General features: G+C 34.2%; 4 protein-coding genes across 4 annotated transcripts; 2 read left to right on the forward strand and 2 right to left on the reverse strand.

The window, feature by feature from the left end:
• The first annotated feature begins 6654 nt into the window (after positions 1 to 6654).
• Positions 6655 to 7446, forward strand: LOC144545224 (uncharacterized). Its single transcript, XM_078293811.1, has one exon. It carries the CDS (start codon positions 6726 to 6728, stop codon positions 7080 to 7082), a length of 357 nt encoding a protein of 118 aa, XP_078149937.1. The 5' UTR covers positions 6655 to 6725; the 3' UTR covers positions 7083 to 7446.
• Positions 7447 to 10609: 3163 nt separating this feature from the next.
• Positions 10610 to 13272, forward strand: LOC144544909 (ARM repeat superfamily protein). The gene is made up of 6 exons (XM_078293456.1): positions 10610 to 10796; positions 10877 to 10925; positions 11020 to 11118; positions 11593 to 11691; positions 12042 to 12167; positions 12986 to 13272. Exons 1-6 carry the CDS (start codon positions 10638 to 10640, stop codon positions 13117 to 13119), a joined length of 666 nt encoding a protein of 221 aa, XP_078149582.1. The 5' UTR covers positions 10610 to 10637; the 3' UTR covers positions 13120 to 13272.
• A 916-nt stretch (positions 13273 to 14188) lies between these two features.
• LOC144544908 (uncharacterized) lies at positions 14189 to 16292 on the reverse strand. Its single transcript, XM_078293455.1, has 3 exons — positions 16157 to 16292; positions 15318 to 15731; positions 14189 to 14848 (listed from the first exon to the last, which is right to left on the reverse strand). Exons 1-3 carry the CDS (start codon positions 16188 to 16190, stop codon positions 14328 to 14330), a joined length of 969 nt encoding a protein of 322 aa, XP_078149581.1. The 5' UTR covers positions 16191 to 16292; the 3' UTR covers positions 14189 to 14327.
• Positions 16293 to 16902: 610 nt separating this feature from the next.
• On the reverse strand, positions 16903 to 23332 carry GN (sec7 domain-containing protein). Its single transcript, XM_078293453.1, has 4 exons — positions 22704 to 23332; positions 21735 to 22016; positions 19252 to 21294; positions 16903 to 18617 (listed from the first exon to the last, which is right to left on the reverse strand). Exons 1-4 carry the CDS (start codon positions 23184 to 23186, stop codon positions 17112 to 17114), a joined length of 4314 nt encoding a protein of 1437 aa, XP_078149579.1. The 5' UTR covers positions 23187 to 23332; the 3' UTR covers positions 16903 to 17111.
• Positions 23333 to 23670: the final 338 nt, after the last annotated feature.

Below are 23670 nucleotides of genomic sequence, written 5' to 3' on the forward strand. Positions count from 1 at the left end.
AAATTCTCCACGTTAGAGCATACTTACAAGCTCTTGATCTCAACTAAAACAAGGAAAATTTTCCAGTATACCTATCTAAACTTTCAAAATAGCCAAATTCCTCATAAATACATCATGATAACTAATATCCCCATACAAAATTAACTTTCTTTCTTCTATCCCCTTTTATTTATTTTATTATTTTAAAAAGTGCATTAATAATATACCTTCATCTCTTTCAAATGATTTACAATATGGCAATGAAGACATTTTTTGTGAGATTCTGATTAATTTGTTGTGGTAGAAAAAAAAAAGTAAAAAAATATTTAGTTTGACGCGGTAACAACTCAAAACCTAAAATGGCGAAACCGCCATTTTCTCGCTAGCATTGAAATTGTGAATGGTGGGGGCATTCTCTTAGTGGGACCAGAGGTGATGAGAAGTGCATGGTTTAAATATTTTGCTAAGTTCAGGGAAATTCTTTTAGAGCATAGCCTCGAGGAAGTGCATCATTAAATTGATTAAATTTGCGACGATGATTCAGATCAAATTTGTAAAAACAAATTTAATCCATAATTGGTGAAATAAACAAATTTGGGTAATATCAACGATTTCTATTTAATCATTAATCTCGATGGGTGAGCATATATTTTTCTGAAGTATTATTAACTACCTTAGGTAGGAATTTTAATCAATGTTACAAATTTCAAATTTCAACCACTGTTAGAAATTGATTAACTTTAAAAGTTTAAATCACTTTTAGAAATTTAATGGACACCTCCATTTTAATAAAATGATAAATTGGTCAATACACTTTTTAAAATAATTAAATAAATTGATAATATAAATGAAAGGAGATAGAAGAAAGAAAATTAAAATTTTATAGGGGGATATTAGCTATTATGATATATTCATGGGAAAATTAACTATTTTAAAAGTTTGAACGGGCATAACGGATATTTAAGAGCCAAAATATCGTAATATTTTACATATGCATAAAAAAAATAGTATACATCATATTTAACAGTTTTATTTTGCTATATAAATTTAACTTAATTTTAAGTATTAAATTTTTAAAAATAGAAACATAAAAATTGAAATATTTGAAATTAAAATATGCCAAATTGAATTGTAGAGGAGATGAATCCTAGATGATCTCACGTGTGAGCAATTTTGGATCATCATGCCAGTTTGCCACTATATATGTCTGTGCTTTGTGCAAACCTCCATCAGAAAGCCTCACATGGCCTTCTTTGTCAAGCCTAGATTCTCTACAAATTTCCATTATTTCATCTATAGGTCTAACTGATCACCAGTGCCTATGTTGCCTTTTGTCTGTCGTGGGTTGGAAATTTTTATTATACTATAATTCAAAAAATAATAAATCAAAACACTCTGATTCGACGAATTCGAAAATCACTCAGGCCATCAAAAGCCCTTGCGGCCCCCATTTTTTATTTTATTTTATTAAGTGACGTACATAAAGAAATTTTTAGTTTAAAGTCCTGCTGCATAAAGTCAAAAGTTATCTCGCTAGATGTCACATAGAAAATAAGGTTTTTAGTTTTTAATTTATGTCTTAATAAAAAATTTTAAGAAAAAATTGAGACCCCTATTTCATTTGAAGGCCTCTGAACTGGGGCTGCAGAACTAATTGGTAGCCCTCAGTCTTTGAGGCTGCATAACGGTTTGATGACCTGGATATTTCTCAAATTCTCAAAATTTGAAGTTATTTGATTTTTTTTTGTGATTATGGTATAAATAAATTTCGGGCCATGGGTTGTGTGTAGAAAGAATTTAAATTTGACCCCCAAATATTAATTAAATTTTTTAATTATGACCCCCATTTTTCTAAAAATAAGGAATTGAAATTATATATTATGATATACAACCAGCAAAGTATCACACATCATCATTGAAAAATTATCAATTGTATGTTATGTCACAGAGAAAGCGGCACATAAAATCAGCTCTAACCTTGCATCCTTCCCCAATGATATTGACATTTAATATACTGTTTTATTAAAAAAAAAAAACTAATGACATTTATTTATGTGTTCCTGTGTCCTTCCTTTAATTTCTCACATCCATTTTGTCAGATAATTTTGCCTATACAGGCTGCAGCCCACAGAATTTATGTTTCATCCAATAATGCAGCAATCACATCATGTGGGCTGCTCAGAAAAATGAAAGAAGTCTTTTTTGTGGAAACAAATTTGCTGGAATTCTCAGAGATTTCAGGATTTGAAATTCTCAATTCAACTATCTATATATTTCGAGACTTGTGCATAAAAAACTGTATTATTTGAGATTCATGTATAAAAAAAAATAGATGGTTGGATTTAGAATTTCAGGTCCTGAAATCCTCAAGAATTTCAGCAGATTTAATTCCATTTTTTTAGATAACAACAACAACAGTAACAATAATGAAGTCTTTAATTTTAAATAAATTGAGGTAAATTAGAAATGAAATTTAATCCGAGTCACAAAAATACGGTAGGATTTCAATTCTATAAAAGAGACTGGATTTTTAAGTTGGTTTGCTATGTTTTATCACAGTCTTCTTCCTGTTTTCTAACTCGAAACATGCTGCATAGAAACTACACATGCGGAGTTGGTATATATATTTTAAAATAAAAACTTCTAAATATGAACATTAATTTTTTCAATATCTATTACGAAAATTAAATATGCATAAAGAGACATCATCTATCACCACATGTATTAGATCCATTAACAAATATTTCTTTTTAATAAAAAAGAGGACTTTATCATTTTTTTACATTTTTATTTGTTTATCTTTTTGAATAATAGAAAAGCTTTATAGGTATCTCATCATATTATATCTAACAGAACATAAATCTAAAATCATCTAAAAAAATAGCTTATCATGTAAGCTCAATATATATATATATATATATATATATATATATATATATAGAGAGAGAGAGAGAGAGAGAGAGAGAGAGAGAGATATTGACTTGGGTGAGCCATGCATGGAGTACTCCATGCCATATTTTCATTTTGAAAGTCCAAACATCCGATCCGAACCGTTAGATGTGATCTCTATATTGAAATGTACTTGGAGACTAAATTTTATATTTTTTGGAATTTGTTTACTATTTATTAAGCCACTTTGAAAATGACTATTTTACTGTGAACAGTAAAAACAGTAAAAATTTCTGGACCGCCGGATCAGTGATTTTCAAAGTAGCTTAATAAATAGTAAAAAAATTTCAAAAAAAATGTAAAATTTGGTCTCCAAGCACATTTCAATATAGAGATCGTGTTAAGCGGTTCGGATCGGTTGTTTGAATTTTCAAAATGGCTAAAATGAGCCATGGAACACCAACATGATATAGGTCATGGCTCATTTTAGCCATCTCATATATATATATATATATATATATATATATATATATATATATATATATATATATATTTATTATCCATGCATGACCTGCAGGTGTTGATCTGAGTTATTATTTAGTTTTTCTGGTGCAAGGAGTTTCCCATTAAGAAAAAAATATATACTTTTATTTTTGCTTGTGGACACAGACTAATGCATTAGAATAATGTAAGTATACAATTAATTGAGCCACACATGCAGTCTAACAGGAAGTATATATCTATATATCTATGTCTCCTTTTCTTGCAAGATAGGAAACTTGTTTTTCACTATCTATCCAGCTTTAAATAAAAATACAGATATATCTTTGCTTCTTCATACCATTTTTATAAAAAAAAAATATTGAAGTAATTAAGATGTCTGTTTGATTAATTAATGAAAGAATGTTACTAGCTTGCTGCTACTCTTTATATAAAAATAGAGAGAGAAACAAAAATATATATATATATTCCCCAGATGGCCTGTAGTGATTGAACAAACTAGATTGAGAATATCAGATGAGACCAAACATGAAATAATGAAACCAAACATATATACAGCAATATTGTAACCAGCTAGCATTAATTCATTAATATCCCCTTTGGCATCTTTTTTTTTTTTGGTATACTTTGATAAAGAAAGACACCTACCAAGTTATTTGTTTTGTTGTGACTTTGTGTAATATTTTGCATCTTTTTTAATAATCAATATAAAGTGTCTATAACAAGGAATCATAACTAATAATTCATTTCCTTTTTGTACACACTTGGGTTAAATAATTCAATCATTTCCCTTTTGTACACACTTGTACACACTTGGGTTAAAATTTTGTCCTTGGTTGTCTCTTCATTACTCATCAGGACATATAAATTAGATGTGAGCCATACAAAATATATAAATATAGATTTTATTAGATAAAATATTTATTTTGATATATAAACATTTTGTCTCTTCATTATTTATATATTTTGAAACATTCAGTAGATTGAAGATTTATCAAATCCTAGTCAAATAATTTATATTTTACAAAATAAGTTTCAAGACTAGTCAAGATGTGCCATGCAAAATTTAGTCAACTAACTAGGTCATAAATTCATAAATAATTTAATAATTTCTCTTTTTGTAAATATTTTTTACTTGGTTGTCTCTTCATTACTCATCAGGATATGTTAAGTAATAAATTTAAAAAATATTATAAATATTCAGTTGATATAAGATTTATCAAAATCTAGTCAAATAATTTGTATTTAATTTACAATTAATATTGAGTTTGAAGACTAATCAAGATGTGCCATATACAAAATTCTACTCAATTAATTTGCCATTTTTTTTTTCTAATTTTCTTGAAAGGAAGGAGATGTAATAGTTTTTTTTTTTTTAATTCTCTGGGAAATTCATTACTTTGTATATAAATTAATATCTTTGATTGCTGTATGATTACTGGTTCTACTAATTAATAAATTAATGTATCGTTTTGTCACTTCGACCTTTAATTAGCAATATAGTATATTTAATTTGGACTAATGAATAAAGCTAAATTAATTGAACGCGTTATGTCAAATTAGTGGACCATTTAAATTAGATAGGTGCTGTTATATGCATCATCTGATGTTAATCTCTTAATATTTCTCCATGAAGTAATACATGAAAATTTTAGGAAAAGAACCAAAAAATTAAAATATTAGCACTTACATAATTATTTTGTAAAGGACAAAACTATTAATTTCTATTTATATGGAATAAGGCTTATTGAGCATTTTCCTAATTAAACCCAGTCCCTGGTAGATTGTACACTGTAATTTTAAAAAATGATTTCTTATGAATCACAATTATAGTGCTTTAGAAGATCAAGATCTCATAATTTTGTTTTTCTTAGACCAATGACCTAGCTAGCTAGGTGATAAGATTACAGAATATTATAGTATCTCTAATCAGATCTTCAGAGATCTTTAGGAAAAGCATGAAATATATATTGAAAATGAATTTTGTACTTTATATAAAGATAAATAATATATAATTGCGAATTTTTACAAAACAGACCCTCTAAATTTAATACCAACAAATTTAGTTAATAGGTTATGCATACATCCACCATAATTTAGATAGATTGAGCATCAAATTTAATAGAAATTTGGATAGTATATTCAGGAATATATATATTATTTTTATTTTTTTCTTTTCTTTTCTTTCCAAATCCTATGTTTTTAGTCAGAAATTAAAAAAATGGTACTATGTGAATTATTTTTTGTATTTGGGACAGTAACAAGTGGCACCCAAAAAAATGTCAAAAAGTAAAAGTAACGTTTTCATATTTTTTTTTTATTCACATTGAAGTAAAAATCCAAGCAGGGTTTGAATGAAAATTTGTAACTTGTCAGCAATATATTTAAATTAATATCAATACAAAAAGAAATTCAAAAAGCCAATTAATCAAATCCTTCACATTACAATGTGTAATAAATGGGGGCAGCATTTGATTTACTGTATCATATAACAGCTATTGTAATCAGCTAAATTAAAGTATTTAGTAAATAATTAGAAAGATAATATTAAAAAACATTTCAATGACTCTTTAGACTTTATAATTAATAAATAATAAACATTATGTTGAGGTATAAAATAACAATAAAAATACAACCAAACAATTCTCATTTCTTTCAATGCTAAAGAAATGAGAACATGACAATATAATTAATTAACTAAAAATATAATATGCAACTGCTAAGGAAGTGAGAATATGACAAATGGCATTTAGGTGTGTTGGAATGATACAAATCTGAAAATATGCAACCAAACCCCACTAGAAGCCATAAATTTCCTGTTTTTATTTAATTTGGCTCCAGAATTTAATGCTATCTAAAGGCCAGCAATTGAGGCCCCTCAACTAACTGGTTCAATATCTAACTCCTACATCTCCTCTGTTATTTACACTAATTGCAAGTTCTGAGATTCTATTGGTTGGTTAGTACTAAATTATTAATTGCTAATTATTTTTTAAAATTGTTTCATATATTTTTTTGTTAATTTATTTATATTTCTTCTATCATTTATTCCTATTTTGTTAATCAATTTTACAAAAAAGAAAACCACTTTTCAATAACACATAAAAAATTGTAAGGAAAAAAAAAGAACATAAATAATAATGAAGATATTATTCTAAATGATAACCAAAAATGATAAATTTATAGATTAATAAATAATATTGAAAATTCTATAAATTTTGCAATTAGAAGAATGACAGAGCATGATCACTTCTAATGACCTATTTCTCTCTCCCCCCAAATAAATAACCCCTTCAACCCTCTCAAACCTTCAACCAGACACTTCTTAACACAACAAAGCAACAAAATTCTTTGCAATGGAGATAGAACAAGTCAAGTGTGAATGTTGTGGGCTTAGAGAAGATTGCACACAAGACTACATAGCAAGTGTCAAGTCGAACTTCAACGGCATGTGGCTTTGCGGCTTGTGCTCCGAGGCGGTGCACGATGAAATGACCAAAGTGAAGAAGAACGGACAAGGCATCGAGGAGGCCGTCGGGGCCCACAAGTCATTCTGTCAAAAAATTAAAGTGAATCCGTCTATGCGTGTGGCCGATGAAATGCGCCAGATGTTGAGGCGGCGATCTAGCGACGTTGGCTCGTCTTCAAAGAGGTTTGGTCGATCAACGGGCAACTCGCAAGTCGGAAACGAATCGTCGCTCTCGTCATATTAAATTGATCAATGGTTTCTGAAATAATTATTGCTATTTAATTAGTATTAGGATTAGAATATTGCTAGTGTTTATTGAATTTCTTAATTGTTTCTCTTTGTTTTTGTTGTTTTTTGTTGTTATTTTTTTTTTAAAACCATTGCAATGTATAGAGTATTATCAATATAATAATGTGGAAAAAAAGAGCTATTAATTATGCCGGCTGCATAGGCTTATTGATCTGGCTTTAATTTAAATAAATAAATCAATTTTCATATCTTTTGAGATAGATTGATTTTGTCCTTTTGGTTGATACTTATTAATTATATCATATTTAACAGATTGAAGAATCATCTTAATTAACAGATGGAAGAATCATCTAGTAACAAAAGTATACCTACATAATAGCCTAGGCAATATGTAGGTTAGGTGCCCTAGATATATATTCTGGAGCAGCAAATAGCTCCCAACTCACATGAAAATAAATTAAATTATTATAGTAGGATCATCTGGTAATGGTGTAGTCTTCTTAGCATTAATTAGTGTTTAATGTCACCAGCAATCTAGGGTTGCAAATATATCAGATGTTATCTGTTCGTATCAATCTGTATCCGGATATTTGATGAATATATATATATATATAATATGGATGAGAAGGGTTCAAATTAATGCCTTCATTTTTTTGTGTCTCTATCATGCCTTCATTTTTTTAAACTTTAATAACTAAAAATTTAAAACTAAAGATTCAAAATAAAACTGCTAGCTAGATGTGATCTATGTTATTTTCTTTATGTGCTCATAAAAAAATATTACATTTCAATTTTGTTTTTATGTGAATAAATAAGTTAAAAATCAATGTCTATAAATCATCAACATTAGTATATTTTTTACAAGCTCTTGATGACAACCAAAATAAAATTGAAATGTCATAATTTTTTATATGTGCATAGATAAAATGATGTATATATCACATCCAACGATTTATTTTAACTTTTAAGTTTTAAATTTTGAATTATTAAAGTTTTAAAAAATAGAAGTATGATGGAGGCACAAAAAATGGAGGCATTTGAACCCTCCTCAAATATGAATATATATATATATATATATTATGTGTGTGTGTGTTGGTCCCAAAGACACCTAGAGGGAGGGGGGGGGGGGGGGGGGGTTGAATAGGGTCTTTCATAAATTTTAATCTAAATTAAATTATCTGGCGTGTTTATAAGTTATTTTCGGCAGAAACTCAAATAACTTGGTTCTAAAATAAAATATAAAATAATAAAGTAAATACTAGAGTTTAGAGACACTTAACATGAGAGTTGTTTACGGAGTTCGGCACTAACGCTTATGTCTCCGGGATCCGCGACCTTCGAGATGACGGGCCTTTCTTTACCCAATGAGAAAGGAAGTACAAGGTAGAACCGGTAAGCCCTTACAAAGCTTATGGGAAGTCACACGGCCTGAGCACACAAATGGCTTAAGGAGCACTAAAGGCTCAAGATAACAAGGCGAGCAACAAAGGCTCAAAGGAGAAGAAGCAAGCAATAAAGGCTCTAGTGTTTGTAGTAAATAAAGATCTCTCATAAATCACTCGAATTCTTGAAGTTGTTTGAGTATGGCGGAGAAGATCTTCGGTTGTTGAATGAGTATTGAAGTTTCAAGATCTAACAACCATGGTGGCTTTCTTTTGAATTGAGAAGATAAAGTTTTTCGGCTAGAGCAACTATCAAGAAACCTAGTATTTGCTTCTATATAAAGGGAGAAAAGCAAATCTAGATTTATAGACGTTACTATATCTGACGTCTGTCTTTCATGGCCTATAGTGATCCACATCCGTTCATATTTTGAACAAAGTTTATACATAGAAGTTGTAGATCTCGGTCTCCTGAAAATTTCAAGATTTGATTAACTCAAATCAGAGTTCGTATGACCAAACGGTGGCCAAAATACAAAAGGTGTGCAGGCTGCTGGAATTAAACCGTTATGACGGTCCGGAACCGTTGCAACAGTCAGTCTCTGGAAATCCTAACGTCAAGTGACGGTTACAATCGATTTAAACCATCACACGCCGATATAATTGACCGTTGTAACGACCGTTGTAACGGTCACTGGACCATTATTACGGTCATCAACTATTGTGGAACTTCAGCACTCTTCAAACAGGCATATCTTGGCACTTGAGTATATATCCGATTTCGACATATGACCACTTTTTGGAAAGCTTATAATGAGTAGATGTTGATTTTGAAGTCTCAGCCTTCATTGGAAGAATGGTGCAGTCAGTTATCTCAAGGACAGAGGAAAGAGCCTCAACAGTCTTATTGCAATTCTAAATCTTATGAACCTGCACATATCTCAACTCAAGGAAATTGTTAAATTCAATAAATATATGTTATGCCAATCTAGTCAAATAGACAAGTAGATTATGGAACAAGCCAACAATATATTTTATTGATACAAATATGGATAATTATTTGGATCTAAATTTTTTGAATATGCAGATTAATTTCCATTTAAGAGGCTCGAATATAATTTTAGTTTGGGTTTTTAAGTATAATATAAAATATTATTACAAGTTCAATTATTTATAGTTCTAATTAATAACTCATTTGCCCTTTTCATATTTTATATTTAAATAAGATTTATACTTTTCTTTTCATATTTTGACTAATAAGATGATAATAAGTATAGTAATTAATTTTTGTTAGTAAATATAGTTCATTTTTATGAATATACATATAATGTATGTATGTTTCTTTTTGTGAAATACCTTAATTATATTCATATTAGTTTAATATTCGGTCGATATTCATTTAATATCTTATTGCATAAATAAACTAGCTCTCCTTTGTTCAGCTCAAATTGCGTAAACACTTTGCTAAATTCAAACTACATATATAAGTTCATTAGTTAACTAGATAGGGTTAATTATGCTTACATAACAACTGTGATAACCAATAAAATAATAATAAAAATAAAAAATTAAATTATAAATATTATCTCTATAGTTTAGATATATTATATATATATATAGATGCAATGTGAAAATCAATTAATTAATCATCCATTGAAGAATTTTCTTTTAAAAAAAAATAATGATTCAGTTTTATTATCTCTTGATCAATGGCCAAACAATTTTCAAATTACATCAACATATATTCAAGTTAATCTTTTCATTATTTTAACAACCGATATTTTAATTTTATTTTAAAAATTTGCCCTTGTGTCCTTGTTATAGCAAAACAACAATATTGTCATATAGACAGGTTAAAAAGGGGTAATGATTTCAACAGAGTAGTTTTAACTTCATGCAGCACACAGAGTAAAGAATTAAAACAGTACTCCATATGGTTCATGCGCTGCGTAAAGCTAAAGCTACTCTGTTAAAATCTTTACCCCTTCAAATTTCCAGCTAATACCGGTGTGTGTATATTTCAAGCTGGAGCCTTAATTGGGCTGAAATTGGAGTCAAGGTCTGAAAGTGTGATATTTCTCTCTAAATGGGCCTAAAATGGGCCTAAAGTGTGATATTCCTTCTCTCGATCTCTCTCATTTCTTTGACAGTCAAATCTCGCCATCGCCATGGCTAGAGCTTCGTCAAGCTCCGTACGCTATCTTCAACGAACGCTCTCCTCCGTCAGACGCGCGCCTAACCTCTTTCCATCGTGCGATGCTGCATCGTCGATCGAGATCTTGCCACGACACTCCTCTCTCCCTCTTTTCTACTGCCGCCGCCAGATTGTACCTCTCTATCCCTCTCTCTATTGCTTTCTTTCTCTTCTTCTTTGAGATACAAAAATGTGGAACTTTATTGATTTCAGACAAGTACAGATTTCGTGCGTAGGTTATCATCATCAGTCAAAGAAGAAGGTAATTCTCAGTTCAATTTTTGTTTATTTTTTGAGATTGATGATTATAAAAACTCTGATTGTAGAATTTTAATTTGATATACCATATGAAATAGCACTGGAGGAAGAGGTCGAGAAGAAAGCAGGATGGTTGCTGAAATCTATTTTCATAGCAACTGCTGGTTTTGCTGCCTTTCAGTTCTTTCCTTACATGGGTAACAGTAACAGTTCTCTCTTTTCAATTAAAAATTACCAGTAAACTACCAGTAATCAATTTTGAGAAAGTTACATATAATACCTAATAGCCTAAAGAGATATTGCATTAACAAGAGTTGGGCTAAGCCTTTCGTGCCGTTTATGAAGTCTAAATACACGATCCGAACCGTTCAACATGATCTCCATATGGAAATGTGTTTGGAGATCAAATTTTTCATTTTTTAGAATTCTTTACTATTTTTTTAGATAGGTACAAAATCACTGTTTTTCAATCGTCCAAAATCATGTGAAAAACAGTGATTTTCTACATAAAAAATAGTAAAAAAAAATTGTATATTGTCTCAATTCCAATAACAATTCTTTGACTATGTATTGCATCTCCAACAATTATGGTGAATATTAAATGCCTAACTTGTAGAGGTGTGATATGTTGAATATGAAATGTAATTTTGCATATGTGACAAATTATTCAGGAGAAACTCTGCTTCAGCAATCAATATCACTTTTGCGTGTCAGAGACCCCTGGTTTAAGAGAACGGGTGCTTCAAGATTAGCTCGTTATGCTGTAGATGGTATGCAATTTTTTTTTCACAAAGAATGTAGTTTTAATTGGTACATGCCAGTACCAGCACTTGCCAAGTGTCCAATCTGCTTTGGCATAAAATTAAAGTGGCCCCATGCATTCCACCTCGGATAGGATTGCTCTGTATTCTGATCAGACGGTCCAGATCCAAACTCAAAATTTGAGTTGCTTTAGGGGATCCCTACCCCCAAACTACTATTGAGAAAATTTGGAATGGAGAAGAACTATTATAAAGATGAAATTCAATTCAATTTTTTTGCTAACAACAAGAATGTGAATAAAAGTAATAAAAAAACAAATTAACCAATAGCATGTAAAGCAATATATGATATATTGTAGATGAAAGAAGAATGAAGGTTGTTGAAATGGGAGGTGCAACGGAGCTACTAAATGCACTGAAGAGTGCCACAGATGATAACACACGCAAAGAAACCCTAAACGCTCTCGTTGCTCTTTCAAAATCAGGTATTCCCGTGTATTTTTCGTCGGGTGTGTTTGGATGAATAGGCGGAATAGTCGGGTTAGCAGCTAACCCAAGATCACTAACCCAATATTTTGTTGGAATAATAGAATAGGCGCTAACCCAAGAGAGAGATTGCATTGGGAAACGTGTTCAAACACGGAATAATGATTCTGGGTTAGTGCTGACCCAAGAATAGTGCTATTCTGAACCATCCAAACACGACAACATGATTCCCCATGAAGATGAGAAATATCATGTTTTAATGTGTTGCCCTACAAAACATATAAATTTCCATGTATACCCCTACATTTTTGTCAAGTATATCATCTAGAACCCTTTGTTCCTTGTCCCGATGTGAAGTAAATTGATTTGTATTGTGCTTCTGTATTTAAGTTTTATTGAGAACTAAACATAGCGCATATTGGTCCGAACTAAGAATCAATACCTTCATTTTCAAAGTCCAAATAGTCGATTTGAACCGTTCAAAATGATCACCATATGAAAATGTATTTGTAGATCAAATTTTACATTGTTTTAGAAACTTTTTACTATTTTTTTAGATAGGTAGAAGATTTTAGACCATTCAATAGTAGCGATTTTCTATTTATCCAAAAAAACAGTACAAAAATTATAAAAAATATAAAATTTAGCTTGCAGGTATATTTTAATATGAAAATCATTTTGAACTGTTCAGATCGACAAAACACGAAAATATTGATCTGTAGTACAAGCCAACTCGTGCTATGCATAGTATTGGTACGTAGCCTCACTCGCATTGTAATTATAAATGCTTGTAATTTCTTATTGGTAATTTTTTCAGATGAAGCTGCTGGATTTTTGCACCGAGCAGGAGCAGTTTCAATTGTTAGTTCCATCTCACATTCTTCTGATTTTGCTGAGATTGAGGCACACAAAAATAGCTTGCTTGAGCATTTTGAGAAATTCAAATCTTGATTGTTATTTCAATAAGAGATTGACACCTTAGACTTGATAAAATGTCACTTGTCAAAAAATTTGAATCTTTATTTTTTTTTGCCCATTTAATGGGTGAAATTTCTTTCTTGCATCAACAATTCAGGAAAATAAATAATCTCAATTGCTGATCAATATTTTTGCTTTAGCACCCGATAGGGGCATCAAATTCTCAAGCGAAAAGAAAGTTTATATGGGCATTAAATTTTTCAAACAATTTCTTTAATTATAAGTATACAAATATGTAGAAATATGCAAAAAAATAACTATGAACATACTGTAGAAATTTTGCTTGCACTAAATCTGGAACAGAAGAAACTAATCATGGATAAGAGCAAAGGAAAAGGGATTGTTTAGGAGGATTATGCAATTATGTAAAAGATGATAAGTAAAAGTGGAAGTGAAATCTGAAGTCAAATCATTCTCTTTTGTTTGAATAAGTTCAATTCCACTCTTTTTGTTACTTCAAGCTTTCCAAACACAAAATGAATAGTATGGAATAGAAGTCTATTCTTTTCACTTTTTAACTATTCCATAAATTTTCCGTTTCACTTTTCCATAGATATGCCGAACGGGCAGAAACAATGCAGAACAATTATAACAAACAAAGAAACAATAAGCTGAAATAATTTCAGTGAAATGCAATAAAGAAAAAGGAGTGAAGCTATGGTACTATGCATAGCACATATTGATCCGTACTATTGAACAATATTTATGTTTTTAAAGCTCAATTAAACAATTGATCTAATTTATTTAACATGATATTCATATGAAAATGTGCATGTAGATCAAATTTTAGATTTTTGTAAATTTTTTTACTATCTTTTAGATAGGTAGAAAATCACTTGATTTACAAATTCTAGATCATTCAAAAGTAGGAATTTTTCTACCTATCTAAAATATACTAAAAAAATTCTAAAAAATGTAAAATTTAGTTTGCAAGTATATTTTCCTATAGAGATCATATTGAATGGTTGAGATCGACTATTTGAGATTTGAAAACAAAGATATTGATCCATGGTACAAACCAATTTGTGTTATGCATAGTACCATAGCCTCAACAACAACCATGTACATTACCTGTGACAAACATTTTGCATTCATTCAAACTAAGCATGAACCTAACAATCTGTTTCCTTACTAAAACACTACAATATCTACACGCCAGCATATCATCAGACAAAATGATACTACTTGTTTTGCTTCGCCTTATACTGATCAATCATTAGCACAATCCACCCTGATCTATTTTTTTCCTTACAAGAAAGAAACGCCTCTCGTACTCCTGCATCAGCCATAAACATTTTACTGGCAACATACAAATCAACTATGTCGAAACCTTCCAATTCTTGGAATGCAACCATTGCAGCATTAATTGAGAATCTCTCAGCACAGTCAGCACATTTGTCAATAGCTTTTCTCTTTTTCATATTTCTTAACTCGCTATAGAATCGCTCAAGAGAAGAGGTCTCTGGTTGAGTGCAAGGTGGCACTTGTGTTGAGGGAAGATCTTCGGGCTTTGAACAGATAATCGGTTCTTTTATTGGATTGATAAAAGGTTCACTATCTGTGTCGTTATCTGTGTCGATGCATTGTGACATGCCTGTATGGGGAATTGTTGGGGAAAGAGATTTCAATTCCAGTTCATTTTTTTCCTTATTTCTTACTTGTTTTTTACTTTTGTTTCGACGTGCATCAGTAGCAACAGAACCTGAATTGGCATCATAAAAGGGGCAAAAATGCCATCATTTATGTTAGTTATGCATAATACCGTAGTTCATCTTGAACAGTTCAAATCTATTGTTCAGAATTTGAAAATGAAATATTAATCCATAGTACCGAACCAATATGCGCTATGCATAGTACGTAGCCTCACTTTAAAATCAGTACATTTGTAGTAAAATTGATTAGTACCTTTGTAATTTGTACTAAAATCAGTACCATTGTACCACTAAATGAATTTTGAAGTTACTAAACCATATACAGAAGTAAAATTGATCAAATTATAGAGCTTCTATTCAATAAAGTACGTATGAGTGGTACAAATTATTGAAAATGAAACCATTATCTATGACGATAATGATGGTATATCTTTAATTTTATTACATTTTTTTGGTACAAATTAAAAAATCGGAAAATCTATGCCGTAGAAAGCCATTGTTAGACATATAAATCAGTACCTTTGTATAACTCCAAAAGATCATTGTAGTAAGGAAACGACTTTCCATGCCATTGCCGCACCTCTTTATCATTCATCAAAGCTAATTCCACATCAACATTTTCAAAATTAATTCGTTTCAAATCATCGTTCCATCTGACTCCGCTCATACTTAGAACCCTTTGAAGTGACCTGAGTCTCTTCTTTAGGGTTCGCTCCTGTTCCTTTATTTGACCTATAGTAAAATTAGAACCAGGAAATCTCTCTGCAAATCGGTTAGACATCTCAGCCCATGCTATTCGGGTCCACCCGTTATCTGTGCGGTGCTCACGTGTCGAGAACTCTATTAAAAGTGATACCAAGAATACCCTTTGTGGTTCATTCCATGCCGCTCTATTAGAATCATTCTCTTTGTCGATCTCTTTGTTATTCTCTCCTGCATGTCAAAAATAATCCATTGTTATACTTGACAGTTGACAAGCTCCAATTTCTTTGCTTGTTCTTACCAGTATCTCCACATGAGAGTTCTAACAGGATGAATTCCAAGGTACCCAACATGATTTGTATAAAAATTAGTAAGAATCAGTAGGAAAGTTGATGGGATCATGCAATATGTCTCAAACATTTCTTTTAGGCATTTTAACAAACACATTATAAGCAATAAAAACAAAAGAGTGAAATGAAAATTACATTCAATCAAGCCAATAAATTCAAAGGTCAAGAGATGTAAAAGACTAAGTAAACCAAAATTGTAGAAACTTAATTCAATTTCTATAATCTTATCAAATATAGTGAAAATGGGGCTCTAATTGAAGCTTAAGAGAGAGAGAGAGGAGTCCACAGTGGTCAAGAAACGCTTACCTTTTCTCAATAGTTTACGATCAATGGAATCCATTGCGTGGGAAAAGTTTTCTAGGGTTTTCGTGGTTTCGGAGGGGAAGGCGCAGGTTGGTAGACCATAGAAAGAAAATACCAGGGCTTAATAGAACCATGGATTCCTAGGCCAAAGCCCAACAGCTACCGTTCGTTTCACAAGAAACACGAATCTTAAAGAGCTCCTTACATTTCATCCCTTTAGCTTTTTTCGTTCTTAGTTTTAGGGAGAAATGGAGATTGCAACTGCACCAATTTATTTATTCATGCCATTATTGAAAAAGAATCATAAATTTGCTTCAAAAGAACGTTCGATTTGAAACAAACAAAAAACAAGTACGTATCAGCATAAAATCATCTCTTTTTTTTTTTTTTGGAGGGGGGGTTTGAAAACAGCAATTCTGAGTTTTTAGTTCTATGAATAAAAATTTGCGTAATTGCACGCTTTCTGAAGTGAAAAGAAAATTAGTTTAAAATTCGATTTTCAGGACAATAATTTCTGGCAAGCAACTGACTATTACATTTTCTGTACTGCTGATATGACCTTTTCTTTAATTAATAATGAACTCAAGGGTTGCAAAATTATTTTCTTAACTCATCAAAATGTGTCATAAACCAAACAGTTGCAAAAACAACACATGACAAAATTATGTGGTTTATTGGATAAAATCTATGAGAAATATTTCAGGTTGAGAACAAAATGCAAATAAATCACGCAACATTGAACCATCACGGATCAGAGAAAATCGCTGTACTGATGAATAATTCGTTCGTGCATATACACACAAATCTAAATCTAAATCTACTTAAAATCACAAACCAAAAAAAAAAAAATGGCAGATGAGAAATATAACAACAGCATCTCAGCAAGATCATTTAAAATTGACCTCATATTACCAGTTAGAAACGAATGCAATATGATAAGAAAAAACCCTAGAATCAATCACTCATGATTTTCAACCGGTGCACCCAAGTCTCTCCGTCGTGAATCCGGGTCAAACTCCTGACCTGGGAACACCTCACTCTGTAACGAACCCGATATATTATTCACATGCAACCATGTCAGGTCCCACAAGCTATCCCCACCAATTGTACTTCTCTTTGCTAATATGCCTTTATCCTTCATCACTACTAAAATATTTCTCAACAGATCGGTTATAACCTCTTGTAATTTCTCGCTCCGTTTGCCTCGGATCTTTGCCTTTATGCACTTCTCCAATCGACTAAGAACTCCGAGCCATAACTTACAGAAACTACTTAAACCGAATAATTCGGGAAGTAAATGTAAGTAAACTTTTGAGAGGAGTCTTACAGCGATTACTAGTGATGTTTCCATGTTTCGGTAATCTTTCTGTGAGGCGTTTTCGAGCAAGTCATCTAGGGTTGCAAATACCACTAGGTCAAATGCTTGTAACCAAGAGGCTGACATGAGGCACACTGTATCAGACCCGATTAGGGTTTTTTGTAAACACGAAAGGGCATGGTTTCTTACCTCGTCACGTGGATCGAGGCATGTTTTTCTAAGTGATTGAGCAAGTCTCAGCCACATTTCTCGTACTGCTTCTGCCATTTTGTCCCCTTCGTCTCCTCCTGCCTCTTTGGCGTCTTTTGACCACTTGGCAAGACATGTAACTGACCCAGCTAACAAATCAAGTGCCCGCACTGATCGGTCTACTTCAACCCGTGACTCAGCGAACAATCTAGAAGCTTCTACACACAAGGCATAATTAGCTGGTGTGATATGTTCCCCATCCATCATGATAAATTTCAACCCGTCAAACCCGTGGTCACTTGCCTCTTGATGCCGTGCAGTCATAGACAACAAAACCATCACAGCACGCCACCCTGCTTGAGATCTTATGTGGTTGGCATTGGCATGAACCAGCCGTGATACTTCAACTGCAATACCCTCACAATACGCGTCTGCTACACGTGCATCGAGTTTTGCCACCAATTGAAGCGACCTCAACAATTCATCCGCTAAATTCTCTTTATATGGTAACAGCCTCTGACATATACGTAACAGCCCGAAAACAGCCTTCTCAACTAAAGCACAAGGCAATACAGTTGACTGCACGATGTTTGATATGTGTTCATATACACCTTGCCATAGAAGAACAATGCGGTCACGGTTGTTTAAGGTTATGGCGATGAGCAGTTCTAAGCAGAATACCGCTGTGTCTTCATCATCGGTTGAATTAGCCATCTTTTGGGGGCGGCCCGCAGCCCAGATGAGTGCACGTGCAAGCTGGAGAAGGGAATCGGCATGGAGGAACTTGCTTTCAGTGAAGATGCTGTCGATGCGGCACTTCTGGATTGTTTGTAGCGTGCGCTGGTGCGCTGCCAGCTGTTGCTCTGTTGGTTGGGACCGGGGTTCCTCAGTATCAAGAGATAGAAGCTGGCTGAACCTGCCCATTAAGCCTGACGACCTGCGTGGGGTCCCCATGACCTATAGATAGTTGATTTGTGTTAATATAAATAACAACATTTTCATTAATTATGTAGCCATATCAGTTCTACATATAGATATATGTGTACATACTCCACTTTACCAGAGCCACAGTTGTTGACTTATCTGTTAAGAACTGGATCTTATATTTTATTTATTTTGGGGGAGGGTCATGATGGTTTTGGAAAAAAAAATACTTATAATCTCATTCCAAAATTAACTAAAACAAAAGAAATATGATAGAAAGACATTTCACCAAAAATAACTTTTTTGTTTATACAAACTGCACAGCCTAGGTCAGATGGAGTCCGTATCATCTGAGATATCTCAAATTTTCAGTTTATCTAAAGCCAGACCAAACTATTATGCTTTGAGATTCGTGCAGAAAGGATTTGAACAGTCCAGATTTTCACAGCTCAACTCAAAGTTTGAGATATCTCAGGGTATATGAATTCAGTCAGATGTGGATCAGTTAATCATTGTCTTGCAAATGTAAATGACTAAATGCCAATGCAGAAAAATAGATCTCAAGTTAAAAATAAAATGACTTTATTATTTCATTCTAACAAAAAATTAACTAAAACAAAAGAAATATGATAGAAAGAAATTTCTAAAAAATGCAAGAATTTACTACCTGCATATTATTTGCTGACAGAGAGCTTGGGAGAGGCTTCCCCTGCACTACCTCTGGTGCCAGCTCAGCATCGTCAGCTGCATCACTCGCCACTCGTGCCGGGAGAAGCCCCAGCTTATGCAACCTCAATATGCAATCCAAGATATTCCTCCAACCGGTACGCACAAAATCACCGTACCGGGTTGCAATCAGGAAAAGTGCCTCAGTAGCAAGCCTGGCCTTGAGGTCATCTCCAAAGGCCGTAACAGGTTCATCGGCCATAGCTGAGGCAGTCAACAAGGTCGTAAATTTACATAATGACACTACCAAATCATCCAAAACATCCTCTAAATGGTGAAATGCAGAAATTTTGGCAATGCCCAAGAACCCATCTGTGCAAATCGAGAGTACCTCAGCATTCTCGGCATGGTCGAAAACAACAGCAACTGCTGCAATTGCGGGGCCCGACATTACAGCAAACATGTCACGGTCAAGGTGGGGCCAGGATCCACATACTATGTATGGTGGGGTTGTCTTTGACCGGCGCATTAGGTCAACCCACCGGCTCGGTGACATTTCAAAGAACCCACCGCCAAATCCTTGTTCAGGTATTGTTTTTATCTCGTTACGACATATAGAGTGATATAACTCAGTGAGATAGTCACGTGGTAGGTCACTGCCACCATTTATGTGCCGGTTGTTTCGAATGAAATCCTCCTCGGTCATTTTTTTCTTCACTTGAACATTATGTTGATCGGTGTTAAGCATGATTAGAGAGTAGGAGAGAAGCAAAGCGGCATCTTTGTTTGCTAGTATATGTGGAGATTGCTCAAAGTACCGTTCAGAGAATGCTTCAAGAACTCTCTGGATCTTTTGTGACTCACCTGGTAAACGAAAGGTTTCTAAGAAAAGCCTCAAGGCTGTATCTAAGTTCATCCCTTCAAAATCAAATGTCCATGCAAACTCACGAAGTACTTGCACACAAAATTCATCATGGTTCCCTAGAAAATCACCAACTAGGTTTTTGTCTAACCCAGCTGTATAACGGAAGAAACATGCAACACTTTGTGGGTCAAGCTTTTCAGGTAGTAAGTGGGTCCCTTGAAGAAATTCCAACCCTTTCTTGGGGTCACGGTTGAAGTGATCAGCACCAATCATGAGCCTTCTTTTTATGTACTTCCTCTGACGAACAAATTTTACCCAGTACCCTGGGTCAGCATAGCTTTCACATTTTACAGTCCAAAAGGGGGCATACTCAGTAAGTTGAACTGGTGCCTGTTCTGGCAGGGGCCCACTTCCCAGCCGATCTGACATCCCTTGCACCACTGCAATCAACCCCTCTAAGGCAAGTACATGCATGGAGGAGAGTGGTGAGTTTAGAGGAAAGGCACTTCTAGATAGTAAATTTGACAATTCCTCAAACACGTTACGGCACGTTATATCACAGTCGAAATTTGCGTACATCTCTACCATGAATGTTCTCTGACGGCAAAAATCAACCAACGCTTCCATTGCCACCTCCTGCTGTTGGTATGTTGCTCCAAACTTGCTTTGCGCAAGTCTAACTATAATGCATGAGAAAAACGCTTCCAATTGCATTTTTAACTCAGTACGCAGATTCTGGTAAAGGTTGAGAATAATCGAACAAACCATGGAGAGGATTAGCGGGCTCATTGAAAGCCCGAATTGCATTAGGTTTCTGAACAGCTCATCTTGAACCAAGGATAAAAGTTTCGGATGATCTTTAATTGATGGGCCCCCCAATTCAATGGCTATGTTGATTAACCGAAGCGCGAATAACGGCACATCTTCGTCGAATGCAACAGTATTTGTACCAGGGTTTACGCCAACTTGTTCAACCACATTTAGGAGAGAACAGAGGAAGTGGAAAATTTCTACCATGCAAGGGACCCCATAAGGCTCTATAGTTGGGGTGGCAATGGTTCCAGTTGGGGCTTCTGTACCTGGTACGGTCTCGTCAGGTACACCTGTACCAGAGCCGATAGCAGTTCCGTTTTCCATTTGTTTGACCCCAAAAGGCTGATCCTTGTCAACTGTTCCCACCTACAGATAAGATACGACCTACTATGTTATATAATGCCAAGCGCATTATACCAGCATCTATCAGATGGAATATTATAATTTACCTAACACAAGCTGGTCAAATTTAATAATGGAACACACCAGCATCCGGGTGTAGCTCAGCAGCAATTCCATATAAAAATGTAACCTAGATCAAATTCCAAAGAGTATAATCGACAGACTAGGTAACCTAACACAACTTTTACTTCAACTTTTGAGATATTAATTAAAGGCAGGTTTGGAGAAGTGAAGTGGTCCACAATCTTCTCAAAAACAATAATTTTGTACCTATCTAACAAAATGGAGATAAGGATGTGAAACATGTTGAGTGGTTTGGATCGACTGTTTAACCTTTGAAAATGGAGATAGATGTGAGGCATGAATGGGGCATACTAACCCTACTTAGGCAATTATTTAAGTACCTCTTGCTTCGTGGAACTTGCATCAGTTGTGGGGTCCAACCCAACAAGTGGCAACCTCCCGAAAACCCGTCTGACGAGCTCTTGCATTGCATTTCTAGAAAACCGTTGCAAGAGTTCACTCTTTCCACCTGCCTGGTGCACCACTCTAAAGCACGTATTAACTGCAGTGCAAACATGGTGATCATCTAACCCAACTGACCCGTCTCGACCCCCCTTCACACACTCTAACAACACCTGCAGTATCTTCATCAGTACTGCCTCTTCTGACGACTGATCAACCACCTGTTGGTACCAAGAAATATTCATATAAAGGCCTAAAATCAGAGTAGAGCATATGTTACATGAGAGCCTTAAGACTTGAAGAGTAATATCAAGCATTCTTATGCACAACCCCCTCGTAAAAAAAAAGATATCAAGAATTGCATCTGAACCGTGCATTTTAATACTCCAGAGCATGCCTTCATGTAAGCAAGTACAACAATGAATGTGCACTAAAATAACTTTAATTAACCTGAGGTAAATGAGCGATTTGAAAAGCCTTTTATCTATTACTAATTATTTCAGGGTATTCAAATTTCACAACAAATAAAAGTGATGTGCTTTTCTTTCATAGGATCATTTATATGCACTCATATTATATTCCCAAAATAGTACTTTCACAAATTCCATTCTAAAGGAATAACAAAAAGCTGTTATTCCAATCCCAACCATTCAAAACTTTCCATGCGCAAATCTCAACGAAGAAATTTTTTCATGTGCAAATCTCAACAAAGATCAATGGTTGGAATCGGAATAACAAGTTCCTGTTATTCCTTTGTATAATTCCATATTTCTAACATTGAATCAATGGTTTGTCTTGGAATAATGCACCGGAAACTCAATCAACCAAAAACCCTAGCCTGTTGCTTAGAATAAGGCCTGAAAACTAAAAATAAAAATCAAGAAAATGAAAAGTGAGGATAATAGCACCTCGAAGCGGCAGGTGGTGACAGCATCAACGACTTCAGAAAGAGCGGGGCCCACATCAACAGGTCCATCAAAGGTGAGGATATTGTAGACAGCGGAGAGAGCAGCGGCAGTGACAGCAGCGCCAGTTTCTTCAGAGCGGATAGTGTCGAGAAAGGGACGGAGGAGGAGTGAGGAGGTGAGTCCGGTAGAGGCGGAGGGGGAGAAGAGGAGACGCCGTAGAGACTTAAACGACAGCAGTAAAGGCGGGTCCTGGAACGGGTCTGAGTCACGGGGATGGTGACGGAGGTGACGCCGCATGATAGCAACCACTGAAGCGATCTCGGAGAGGATCATGCATGAGAGAGCAGATTGTGCAGCGGAGAGAGGCCGAGAGGGGGCGGAAGGAGGAGGAGGAGGAGAGGAGGTGGTGGTGGTGTCTACAGTAGTTTCCTCTTCTTCGATCGGATCGATCGAGGAATTGGGGGGCCGAGGAGGCCGACCCATTGTAAGAGGTTCGAAATGTGAAAGCAAAAAAAGAGATGTGAGATCTAGACTGGAGAGGAAGGAGGAGAAGAAGGAAGGAAGAAAATGTGGAGTGGGAGGCCACTTTGCATTCTAGACTTCAAGTTCTTGTTTCTCTTTCTTGGAAAGTTGGAACTTGAAAGTAGCAGAGTAGCAGAGGCCACACAAAAAGATATATTTGGAAGCCGTATTGGATCGAAGAGAACTTTGGGCCATCCTTATTATTAGGTACCTCACATTTTGAGCTTAGATCTGGACCGTCGGAATGGTCGGGATTCAGATCGGACAATAAAAATGTAAAATCAAAATTTGAGCTACTTCAGAGATGTGGGACTCAATTTGGGCCTGCTTTGTAAAATTCCATTTTATTGCATGAATTGGGCTGACCATATGGGCCTATGTTAACAAACACAAAATCGTGTGGGTTTTGGGCTTTAGGTTTCTGTAGGGTTAAAACCAGGCTTTG

The sequence above is a fragment of the Carex rostrata genome, chromosome 27 (genome assembly GCF_964058835.1).
Source record: "Carex rostrata chromosome 27, lpCarRost1.2, whole genome shotgun sequence".
Taxonomy (NCBI): Eukaryota; Viridiplantae; Streptophyta; class Magnoliopsida; order Poales; family Cyperaceae; genus Carex; species Carex rostrata.

Coding starts and splice junctions, on each gene's coding strand:
- GN (XM_078293453.1), bottom strand. CDS start 23,186: ATGGGTCGGCCTCCTCGGCCCCCCAATTCCTCGATCGATCCGATCGAA. Junction 21,295..21,734: donor CAAGTTCCACGAAGCAAGAG/GTACTTAAATAA, acceptor TCTTATCTGTAG/GTGGGAACAGTTGACAAGGA. Junction 18,618..19,251: donor TGTCAGCAAATAATATGCAG/GTAGTAAATTCT, acceptor AACTATCTATAG/GTCATGGGGACCCCACGCAG.
- LOC144544909 (XM_078293456.1), top strand. CDS start 10,638: ATGGCTAGAGCTTCGTCAAGCTCCGTACGCTATCTTCAACGAACGCTC. Junction 10,797..10,876: donor TCTACTGCCGCCGCCAGATT/GTACCTCTCTAT, acceptor TATTGATTTCAG/ACAAGTACAGATTTCGTGCG. Junction 11,119..11,592: donor TCAGTTCTTTCCTTACATGG/GTAACAGTAACA, acceptor CAAATTATTCAG/GAGAAACTCTGCTTCAGCAA.
- LOC144545224 (XM_078293811.1), top strand. CDS start 6,726: ATGGAGATAGAACAAGTCAAGTGTGAATGTTGTGGGCTTAGAGAAGAT.
- LOC144544908 (XM_078293455.1), bottom strand. CDS start 16,190: ATGGATTCCATTGATCGTAAACTATTGAGAAAAG. Junction 15,732..16,156: donor TCGTAAACTATTGAGAAAAG/GTAAGCGTTTCT, acceptor TTTGACATGCAG/GAGAGAATAACAAAGAGATC. Junction 14,849..15,317: donor TCTTTTGGAGTTATACAAAG/GTACTGATTTAT, acceptor ATGCCAATTCAG/GTTCTGTTGCTACTGATGCA.